General features: G+C 35.5%; 1 protein-coding gene across 1 annotated transcript in view; it reads right to left on the reverse strand.

Moving 5' to 3' along the window:
* The window catches only part of LOC117923139, a 31,502-nt gene extending 20,993 nt beyond the window's left edge, over window positions 1–10,509 (reverse strand). Inside the window, exons 1-18 of the mRNA XM_034841380.1 lie at window positions 10,124–10,509; window positions 8,479–8,656; window positions 5,422–5,493; window positions 5,259–5,327; window positions 5,112–5,183; window positions 4,913–4,984; window positions 4,737–4,808; window positions 4,553–4,624; window positions 4,390–4,461; window positions 4,180–4,251; window positions 4,025–4,096; window positions 2,771–2,839; window positions 2,314–2,379; window positions 1,474–1,539; window positions 1,325–1,360; window positions 1,160–1,200; window positions 585–961; window positions 321–516 (exon numbers count right to left, since the gene is read on the reverse strand). Of these exons, the coding sequence (XP_034697271.1) occupies window positions 321–516; window positions 585–961; window positions 1,160–1,200; window positions 1,325–1,360; window positions 1,474–1,539; window positions 2,314–2,379; window positions 2,771–2,839; window positions 4,025–4,096; window positions 4,180–4,251; window positions 4,390–4,461; window positions 4,553–4,624; window positions 4,737–4,808; window positions 4,913–4,984; window positions 5,112–5,183; window positions 5,259–5,327; window positions 5,422–5,493; window positions 8,479–8,656; window positions 10,124–10,256 (1,807 nt within the window). The 5' untranslated portion in view covers window positions 10,257–10,509. The remainder of the gene's footprint in view (window positions 1–320; window positions 517–584; window positions 962–1,159; window positions 1,201–1,324; window positions 1,361–1,473; window positions 1,540–2,313; window positions 2,380–2,770; window positions 2,840–4,024; window positions 4,097–4,179; window positions 4,252–4,389; window positions 4,462–4,552; window positions 4,625–4,736; window positions 4,809–4,912; window positions 4,985–5,111; window positions 5,184–5,258; window positions 5,328–5,421; window positions 5,494–8,478; window positions 8,657–10,123) is intronic.
* Window positions 10,510–10,912: the final 403 nt, after the last annotated feature.

A 10,912-nucleotide genomic window follows, 5' to 3' on the forward strand; every position in this document is an offset into this window, starting at 1 on the left:
ATATTACCTTGAACAATGCACATGTGAAAGGAGCAAATTAGTAGGAAAAAAGGGGAAAAAAAAAAAAGGCAATTGAACTTGTCTAATTGGTAGGGACAAAGAAAACAAGAAATTGGATTTTGTTTTTGGTCAAATTGCAAAGTAAGCTCGTAGGTTACCAAAATTATAATATCATAATTTAAGAGATGGATCCATATTTGTTCATTCAGAACAGAGCAGAACAGGCCAGAAAAAAAAAAAAAGCCTCTCCAAGTCAAATATGAGAGAGAATGACTACTAGTGCTTCACCTGGACAAGGAATGAAGGGAGCACTAACTCACCGGATTCTACAGAAATAGCTGATATGAGAGGACCATAAGTTCCTCTTGATGGCAAAGCTGTTGTCCCCTTCCCAGCCCAATAAAAATGGATTTCTAAAGTTTTATTTCTAACAACTGCTTTAAATTCTTTTACAATTGTCTTATCGACTCCTCTTGCAGCATGTTCAATATCAAAATCCTTCAATTCCAGCTTGTCCTGCAACAAACTCTTTTAATCAAATTATCTTCTACAATATAACAGTAAAGAATAATAATATTGCCAACCTGTATATAAACATCAAAAATCCGTCTTCCCAGACTATAGAAAGATCTATTGCTTCTAAAAATTATTTCTGCAAAGTGAAGCTTCACTGTATAGTTCCCATTCGCTAAGCAGCGTCCATAATAAGTGAGAGATAGAGGAGAAAGGCGTGCTCTGGTGTATAACCCAGAGTTGTTCATTCTGAGTACAGATACATTTTGTGCTATATAATCGTTTATGGAGATGCTATGGTCCCAGAAGTGTCCAGTGCTACTAAACCCCCAATTATCACTCATGGGATGAAACTTTGCAGCACCTCCTTCATATTCATCCCCTTGATAAACAATGTTTCCGATGGTTGTTTCCGCTCCCCCACAATTTATATGCAATGAATATCGATCTCAAGACAACATAAAATTATTAATGCTGATCAGATGCAATCAAAGTAAAAGAAGGAAAGATAACTAGATTTTATGCTATTGACCACATGAAAGGTTAATCTACCATCATCATTGCATAGTTGCAAATCAAAGAAAAAAGCCCTAAGTATCCAGAATTAAAAAAATTGAGGCATTTACCTCACATCTTATACACTAACCTTTTGAACAAGGATAGCTTTTCAGGCACCCACCAAGTTCTCTAAATTAATGTAGCAAGGTTCAAGTAAAGGTAGGGGAAAAAAATAGGCATCAGGACAAGAAAATAAAAAATAAAGTACGATAGCTTCTCTTCAGTGTCAAATTAGAAAAGATAATAAGCTTACAAGTTTTTCCCCCCAGAAAAGCTTCTAAACAAGTTCCTAACCAAAAAAATAAAGGAAGAAAATAAAAAATAAAAAATTGTAATCAGCGGATGAAGGAAAAAATGTGTGCAGACGCCAAGGAAGTATAATTCAAGAAAAGTAGTTCTTACAAGCTATCTCGACAAGCAGGTGGTGCAGATTTCTCAGAGAAGTTATTGTAAGAAAGATCTATTTGGCTGCATAAAGACATGTAAGTCTTCATAACTCCATACAATTCCATGGAAACTATCACATATCAGACATTCGGGGAAAAAAAAGAATATATATATATATATATATATATATATATATATATATATATACATAAGAATCACTAATACTGTAGTAATTGCAGCTTCAAAGATAAGGCTGCAAGAGGAATTTGATCTAATTTTGAACAAACAGCTAATATGCATAACGACCTTTTATAATGAGAATTTTGTGGATCTTCTTGTAAATTATTTATATTGAGTTTTTTGCCCTTCCCTTGTCACAAAGTGAACTAATTTGCCTAGTCCATGTCATGCTGATAAAAAATATATACATCTCTCTCCCTCCCTCCCTCCCTCCCTCCCTCCCATAATGCCTCAATGGAAGAACACAAAATGGGTCTGCAAGCACATTTGCATTATCCTCCCTCCCGTACACTGGTTCTGTGACTGTGAACTGGATCTGCAAGTATATTTGCATGATCCTCCCTCCCATAATGCCTCGTGGGTGACCATAACCTCCCTCCCTCCCTCCTATAATGGCTCATGGAAGGCCACAAACTGGGTCTGCAAGCATATTTGCATTCTTTCATCCATGACACATGGCACGATGCAAATGGTAGGAACAAGGGAGGCATATGTGTATGAATTTGTATAAATAGATATAATTCGTGGTTTGGGTATATAAAAGGTGAAGTAATAAACAAGAATGGATCATAATCTCATGCAAAGTTAATTTAAAAGGTAGGATAGAAAACATACGAGCGACTTTCTCTGCTCTTGATCCCGTTTGGAATATTTCCATTAAGCAAGTTGCCTGTCAGACACCTAATCAGCATGCAACAGTCTCATTGTGGTTAAAAATTATTAAGTTATTGCTATCTTAAAGTGACATGCAGAATAAAATGTTGAAAATCTTGTAGTTTGACTTTTGGTGAATGCAATCCACATACAAGTGCAGGAAGCCAACTCTACACATCTCCTGGCTTTCTAATGCACCAGGCTTATCATCTTAGGAGACCTACATTCCCAGGGTGAGTGACGAATCTGCTACTCAAAGTTTGGTATATTTACAATCAAGGGAAAATGACAAGAATGGATTAATTAATGCATGGTTAAACTAATTGATCTATATATTTTTGTAGTGAATGGATAATTGACAGGATAGACTTCCTGTGAATCAAAGACCCAACATGTCCTCCTGAGTTTCACTGCTTACATGGCTTCAACATTTGTTAGACTGTCAAGATTTGGAATTTGTCCTTCCAACTTGTTGAAGCTGAGGTCTCTGCAAGAAAATAACAGTACAGACATCATAATAAAGCACAAAAATTAAAGGTTTAGCCAAATGACAGTTTAATTGAATTTAGTGCAATATAAATATATGATGACAAGAAACCAAGGAATGAAGAATATAGTAGTATAAATGAGAGAAAGGTGTAATTACTGACAGAACTACTGACAAGGAGTGCAACCACAATGCTCAGGTGATTGATCAATCCTGTTCTTAATAATAAAATGAGGATCCCTGGTGTCATGCTATTATCTAAAGACCTACTTTAATCTAATAAAAGTCCTTTACAGATAGGCCATCATTCAAAAATAAAGAAGGAAAGAACAAATGTATCTTCCATATTTAAAAGCGAAAGATATAGTTTGGTACATGAGGCCCTTCTAGTATAGCAAAAGTTGCCTGTTTATATTACATACTCTGCACCCTTAGGTTTTTGAAAGCAAAAAGATTATTTTTTCTCATATGCAACAAAATGGCACGATTTACCCAACGTTAAAAGTCAAGACTCGAACTGTATAAATAGATCATTCAGAGGGTCATCAATTAATTGCTAGCTTAGTTCTCACGTTTCGTCAAGTTTACGGTAAACTTTTCATAAGGTTGACCAAGCTAAAATGCTCTTGCCTATGCAGCTTGAACAAGCCAACTCACTGGTGCCAAAATCCTTGGCTGGTTATTGGGCCCACATAGAAAAAAGAGTTAGCATAGGAGTGTCCAACGTGGATGAAGATATTAGGCTAAATTTTGTAGAATATAGAGCATATGAATAATTACAATGACTAATCAAAAGACCAAGCAAAACCGATTATCTCAACTTATACTATACCTAATCAGACCCAAAATTTTCTGAAAATTAAATCTGCACTAGAATTATATAATCGTATTTAATAGTACTTCAAAGCTTTGGCATAATGAACTACATTGAGAAAGTATTTTTCAGTGTGACCAGAATTTCAGGTAATAGAATCTATGTTCCTAGTAAGTTTCTCGTTCTGAAAAACAATAGAAATTTAGATTCTAATCATCTCACTTCAACACATGCACAACATATATTCCTACAATAGAAGATTCATAATAGTAACATAGTTCATTTATTCAACTACTTAGATCCAGCTTTTTACCAGCCTTCTCATTGAAAGACAATCAAAGAGGCAAAAGAAAGATTGTGGTGGTAGTTACAGAAATCTCAATTCTGTCATATCTGCTAGATATGTTGGGATGGGTCCAGAGATATTACAGCTCCTCAACATCCTGAAACACAAACAAGATCCACATAAGTACTACTGCAAGAGAGTGTGAATTAATTTATTTCTAAAATTGTGAAATAAACTCACAACTTATCCAAGCTTTTCATGTTTCTTATTGGTGGAAATTTGGAGCCCTCTCCAGTCAAGTCACTGATCCTTCTGCATTGAATCCCATCAAGAAAAATAACCAAATGCCACTCTTTTCAATGAAAGATATACAGATATATCTTAATATGAAAAAAAACCATTATTTTTTAAATCAGGCAAAAAGGCATGAACTAAGAGGGCCTAACTCACAGTTCAATTAAATCAGTCAAGACAGAAATACTAGAAGGTATGGGGCCTTCAAAACCACTGGCTTGGATTTCCCTGTTAATCACAAAATCCAAGACAAAAGTAATGCACCTGAAAACTCTTAACATGGAGAGATTTTAAAATACCAAATCAAGAAGGAACATACAAGTACTGAAGTTGCTTCCAATTTTGAATGAAACTAGGTATTTTTCCTGTGAAATTGTTGCTGCTAATCCTACTGCATTTGGCACAAAATGAAGATAAGTATGAAAAAAATAAATATAATTTTTTTTCTCAACACACACCTGAAGCTTAACAAGTACAATGTCACAAAGGGCTACAGGTCTTACAGTTCTTTTAAATTAGTCAGGTTAGCGAGGGTTGGAGGCAACTCTCCAGTGAGATTGTTAGAATTAAGAATGCTACAATCACCAAAGGAAGGAGCAAATTAAAAGTTGCAACTCATAAAATCTAGAAATTAATATATCTAAATTATGGGTAATGAAAGTTTAATGAAAGAACCAACAGATGCTCCAAGTTGACAAGTTTCCCAAGCTCGGGGGGTACAGTTCCAGAAAAAAGATTGCCCTCAAAACCCCTGAAAATTTAGTTTTCATTAAGGTTAAAACAGGGGGCAGGAAAAAAGATACTTCAGCACTTCTACAAAGGAGTGCATGTGTGTATGTGAGAGAGTGAGAGAGAGAGAGAGAGAGGTCAGAACATACAAGTACTTAAGAGTGGTAATGTTCCCAAAGAATTTTGGGATTGGTCCTGAGAATCGGTTCATAGAAATGGATCTGCAGTAAAGTCTGTCTATCAATTCTGTGAAGAACACAGTCCAACTTTGAGCATGGAGTGCAAAAGTAACTTACAGAATTTCTAACTTTGTAGAAGCCCATTGAGGAGGTATGTCACCACTAAGGTAGTTCCTAGTCAGATCACTGTAAACAAGAGAACAGGATGTCTTATCAATAAAAGCTTGGAATTTGAATTTTTGATTTGAAGATTAAACTGTACTCTAGGAGCCCATCCTACATCATCTCAAGGTAAGGTAGTTTCACCAGGGATGGTGGAAGGACACCAGAAAGATCCTGCCCTTTGAGAGATCTGTTTGACAAGGAAACAGGGGCCCATTAGATTCAAATTTAGGTTTGGTTAAAGTCCCAAATGTAATATTTCTAATCTGCAACATGAATAAAGAGAGAAGAAAGACTGTAAATAACCAAATCATTCATGATTGAACCGCATTATATGTAAACACATAATAGGGTCATCTCCATGCAAATAAACAAAACAAACAGAGAGAAAAATTGGTATTCCAAAAGCTCATAAAACAGAGTAATGAAGTAATCAGAGTCACAAAACTCGTACCCAAGTAACAAGAATTTATATGCAGAGATGGAGTGACAATTTCAGAATACCTTGACCTCCGTAGTGCTATATATTTATATTGGTACCATACAGAACGTGCATGTAAAGCAGAAAATGATTGTTATTTAGCACCTCATGAACCAAACTCTCATTACGCATTACCTGTTAGATGCATGCGTGTATCTATGACTTGCACATGCAAATGGCTAAGTGCACTTCTAATAAAAAACAATCATTCAGCATAGATTAAGTCAAAACCTTTTTTATCAGATAAATAAAAGCAAAACATAATACAGCCAATGATTGTGTTCTAACAATATGCAGCGTAAAATGTCTTGTTATGACAACCTTCAACTTCCAATATGTGTAAGTTTAATATTATTTAAGGAACCCTTATTGAAAAAATACAGGTTACTAACTGGGGGAAAGAGGTATGCTTTAATCATAAAAAGGGTTATGAGTAACTAAACAAAGGAAAAGATGAAGAAAAAATCCACATGAGAGCTCCCTAAAGTGGACACTCTCTCTGTTAAAAAACCAGCAAATTTATGGACAAATCTCTGTGGACAAGTGAATAGAGCAATCAATAGAAGATTATGAAATCTATATGGACTAGTGAAGAGAGAAACCAAGAGAAGAATGTGAGCTGCCTTTGGAAGGTGGATATACCTCCAAAGACCTAAATCATTCAAGCACCATCAAATAAAACCCAATATCTAAGATGATTGAACAATTAAGTCTCCTTTGTCACCAAAATCAAGAATGAAGGATTAACTTCAATTGTGTCCAGCAACTCTTGCTTCTGTTCTTGTGTTGGAAGTTGCTTCTCCTCCAATAGACAGCAAATTGAGGCTACTCTTGCATTTTCCCAAAGGACACAGCTTTTTTGCTACCAGTCCCACAATTTCATCTCAAAAATAAAGAACATACATCCTTTTTCAGTGCATCAATGAATATATATACACAGTTGGATAGGAGGGAAAAAGGTACAGTAACTTGGCAGTATAGTACTTTTCTACCGTGTCCTTGTGGTATCATTGTCTGTGGGGTATGCATAGGACCCATTTTAAATGTTCAAATCCCAAAGGCAATGCTACATAGATGCTAATGATGAAATCAGAAAGGTAGCGATACACTGATGATGTTCCTTAACTACTGAAGGTCCTTTCTATTGGGTGGGAGGGGGAGTTGGCACTCAATTAGGTCATGCAGGCACTCTGTTTAAAAGAAGTAAAAACAACTAAGAGTCATTTTATCTTAATGTAGTGCCATCACTAAATATCCTCCACAATTTAGCAGCGCTGCCCCATCCAGATGCATATCCTATATCATAAAGAAATAGTGGAATAAGATAATTAATGAATTTTAATGGCCATTTATGATAGTCCCTATATGTAGAATACATTTCACAACAATGACAATATTTTCTGATTATGCTATTGAGATAATAAGTGCAAAGTGTGGTGACTTCTCTACTTCTAAGCTGCAAGCATCTTAGTACAGCACATTTTCTCCCACCTGATTGCTTAGAGTAAGTCTAGATTACACTCCTAACACTAATGGAGTGATTTTCTCTTATCTCTCCACAATATTGACAATAATTTCAAACATAAAACAAAATAGATAAAGGATGGTGACCAGGTTAGATGGACAAGAGTTACTCTATCTTCCAAAGTACTTAATTTACATGCAATATTAACTTTCTCAACAATTGGTTCAAGAACTCCACAGAATTAGGGTCGCCATCTAAGGGGAATGGATACCTCTAAAAGGCAATTTTTTACTGATACAACCCAAAAAGTTTCTCAAGAACACAATTCAATTGATGCAAGCAACTGTACTTTTGTCAAAGTTGATTCTTCAGCTAGATCATTTCAACAATCCAGGGAATAAGGCCAAGATAATACTTCACTTTTTTTTCCATGACCTTAATGAAGAATGATTGTATCATATGCAAACTTAATCTATCTCTCACACCCACATTCAGCTCTCATCTTTGTGAACAATTTAAGGCCATTTGACACTAGATTGAAGTGAAAAGGGAGATAAAGCTTGTTTCCTTGATGAAAGAATAACTCTTGCACTCTAAAACCAACCTCAGCCAGCTCCATCAATCAATATTGCAAATTTGAGGATCAAGGGGAGTGACACCTAGTACTGGAGGATTGGAAAATGCCCATCAAACTAGTCTTATGTTTCTTACAAGTCATTGCATAATTTAGCAATTTGCAAGAGATGTTTTGAGATGGTGTTGTCTATCATAGTGGGTCATGCCTTATTTGTTAATCCAAGTCAAGGCAGGTCACTATAATATTTTTATAGCGGAAACATGTTAAAGTGCAACCTAATATTAGATAGGAACCAGTTAATAGTTTTTGTAGGTTCCTTGATATTGTTGTGTCATATGAGTTGCTTCCTATTTCCATTTTGTGCTTTGCGGAAACTCAAATGTGATATACATACTAGTAAGCTGTGTCTCTGTGGAACCAGAAGGTCGCATTAGATGTTAAGAGTTTGAACTTTGGACATAAAGCAAGGCTTACATCATGCAAACAGTGAAAGAAATATAGAGAATTGACCATAGATATCGTGCATGACTTGTCAACGCTATCATACTGAAATGGAATAATGTTGAGTCATTGACTGCTGAAACTTCATATGTAAGTCCATGAAATAGAGATATACAATAACTTGTAATGATAGTAAGAGAAGGAAACATACATGTTAACCACGTGGCATTCACCATTAGGATAGGAGCAATTGCAGCTGACATTATTGACATATAATGGCATCTCTGTTATTATTGGTGTTGACCAGTTGGAGTTCCCATCACAAGGGTTGAGACTGAAATTCCAATCCTTTTTTCCCAATTGTGAAGCAATTTCACTTAGAGCATCCACTGCAAACATCAAACAACATAGTGATCTTTAAGGTAAATGGGTAAATTTAATTAAACCGCATATATATCTCGTATTTTTGGTGTTGACCAGTTGGAGTTCATCACAAGGGTTGAAACTGAAATTCCAATCCTTTTTGCCCAATTGTGAAGCAATTTCACTTAGAGCATCCACTACGAACATCAAACAACATAGGGGTCTTTAAGGTACATGGGTAAATTTAATTAAACCGCATGTATATATTTATATATATATATATATAGATGGATAGATGGATAGATACATAGATATAGTTGGTCCAACATCGCAAGAAATTTATAACCTGAATCTTAAAGGTCCAGTTATACTTGTCCCAACTAAGTTTTCCAAGAAGACATAATGCACAAATACTCTTAATCTTAATCCCTATCAGGGAAAGTAGCATTTTTCATGTAAGAAATATGTTACTCAACATTGAGTTGAGCTGGGCAGAAATTGAATGGGAGATTTTGGTGGTGTCGTTGGAACTTTAATGGTAAGATGGAAATTACTAAAATGCCCTCTTCCCCTCCCACCGTCCTTCTCTTCCCTAACTTTCTTCATCCTAAAACCCTAGTTACCTCATCATCTTTCCTTTCCCCTTTCTGGAAAGCCAACCCAACCCAAGTGTTCGTGTATACTAGAGAGTCCAACATCTGAATGAAGATAGCTGAGATGGTGGCCAAGGTCTGTGGTACCAAAACTGAAGCTTCGCTGAGCTCCATTTTTAAAATTTTTATCCACTGGCAGTTTATTCTTTATTTTTAATTTTGAAAGAAAATGACAAAGGCTAAAAAAAAAAAAATGCTAAGGATGGAATATATTTAGGGGAAATTTTTTCCACATATGGAACTTATTTTGAAATTTATGCAATATCCCAGGAACAAAAAGCCAAAATATCAAGAGCCCTAGTTCTTTTACCGGAGACAATATCAAATTTTACACTTATTAACCATTGAAGCTTCAAGTAAATTCATCCAACGCCTCTCCCTAAAATTTCAAATTCAAGGGCCTCTTGACAAAGACGACTTAACGGGGTACCCTAATTTATACTCAATTCTGCTAAAAGAATTGATCTGAATCACATTCATCCAAATCCAAGCAACAATTTTCTTGGAGTCCAATTCAGTTGTGTATGTGTGACTGAGCAGGGGGCTGAACTTTCATTTTCCTCATGGCACCTTCATAGCAACCCAAATTCATGAAAAAACTAAGTATGGTCTAATCACACAAAGATCCCACCTTTTCCTTCATGACAATCGTAAAAGCAGATATATACCAAAAAAACATTTCTACGCCAAAAGCTCTCCTACTTGTAACCGTACAAAAGCTCCAATGGACAAGTGCATGCCCTAATAAGAATTAAAATACATACATCCATACATATTGGTTCCACAAAGACACAGTATCGATGGAATATGTATAGAGGCATGCAGAAGCTTCTTGCTTACATTCATAGGCAGGCAGCTGAGCACCTGTTGCTGGTCTAAAGCAACTCAACACAGCGACAGAGAGAAGAAGAAGAACAAGAAGAAGGCACTTGTTGAAGAAGAACCTGAGGATGTTTAGATTAAGCATCTGCATCCTTCAATAATCATTCAAGCTTAAGCTCCTGACTCTGGCTTTGACTCTTCACCATTGGCTGTTTGAAGTTGAAGGAGGAAATTCATGGATTCTACTTTACCCATACTTTTTCTGAACATCAGCTGGAAGAGGGTTATAAGGATAATGAAAAAGACAACTGTAAGGCACATGGTGCCCTGCAATCTGCAGCTTATTTATTCACTGCATCCAGTGAGGAACCATGTTTATCAGGGTCCAACTATGGCAGGGCCCAAGGGGAATGATTCATCGTGTGACTACCATACCTATGACTATAATTTTTTCATAAACTTTTCTTGGGATCAGTCAAACTGACTCAAACATATGCATCTCACGGGGTCCCATGTGTTGAAAATTTGAAATTCATGAATGCTTCCATTTTGAAGCAGCCCTTTTGAAGTTTTTCCATCTACAACAAAATAAACAGTGTGGATAGGTGTTTGATTGAATATACTTCTATTTAAAAATAAATAAATAAATAAATAATAACAAAAAATTATATTGAAAAAAAAATCATTTAAAAATTTTTGAATTAATTTTTCAAAACATAAAATAAATTTATATTTTTTTGTAGGAGATGTTCTATTTTTATATAAAAAAATAAAAAGTGTATCCAAGCGCATATTACATTCCATATC

The sequence above is a fragment of the Vitis riparia genome, chromosome 10 (genome assembly GCF_004353265.1).
Source record: "Vitis riparia cultivar Riparia Gloire de Montpellier isolate 1030 chromosome 10, EGFV_Vit.rip_1.0, whole genome shotgun sequence".
In the NCBI taxonomy this organism is placed as follows: Eukaryota; Viridiplantae; Streptophyta; class Magnoliopsida; order Vitales; family Vitaceae; genus Vitis; species Vitis riparia.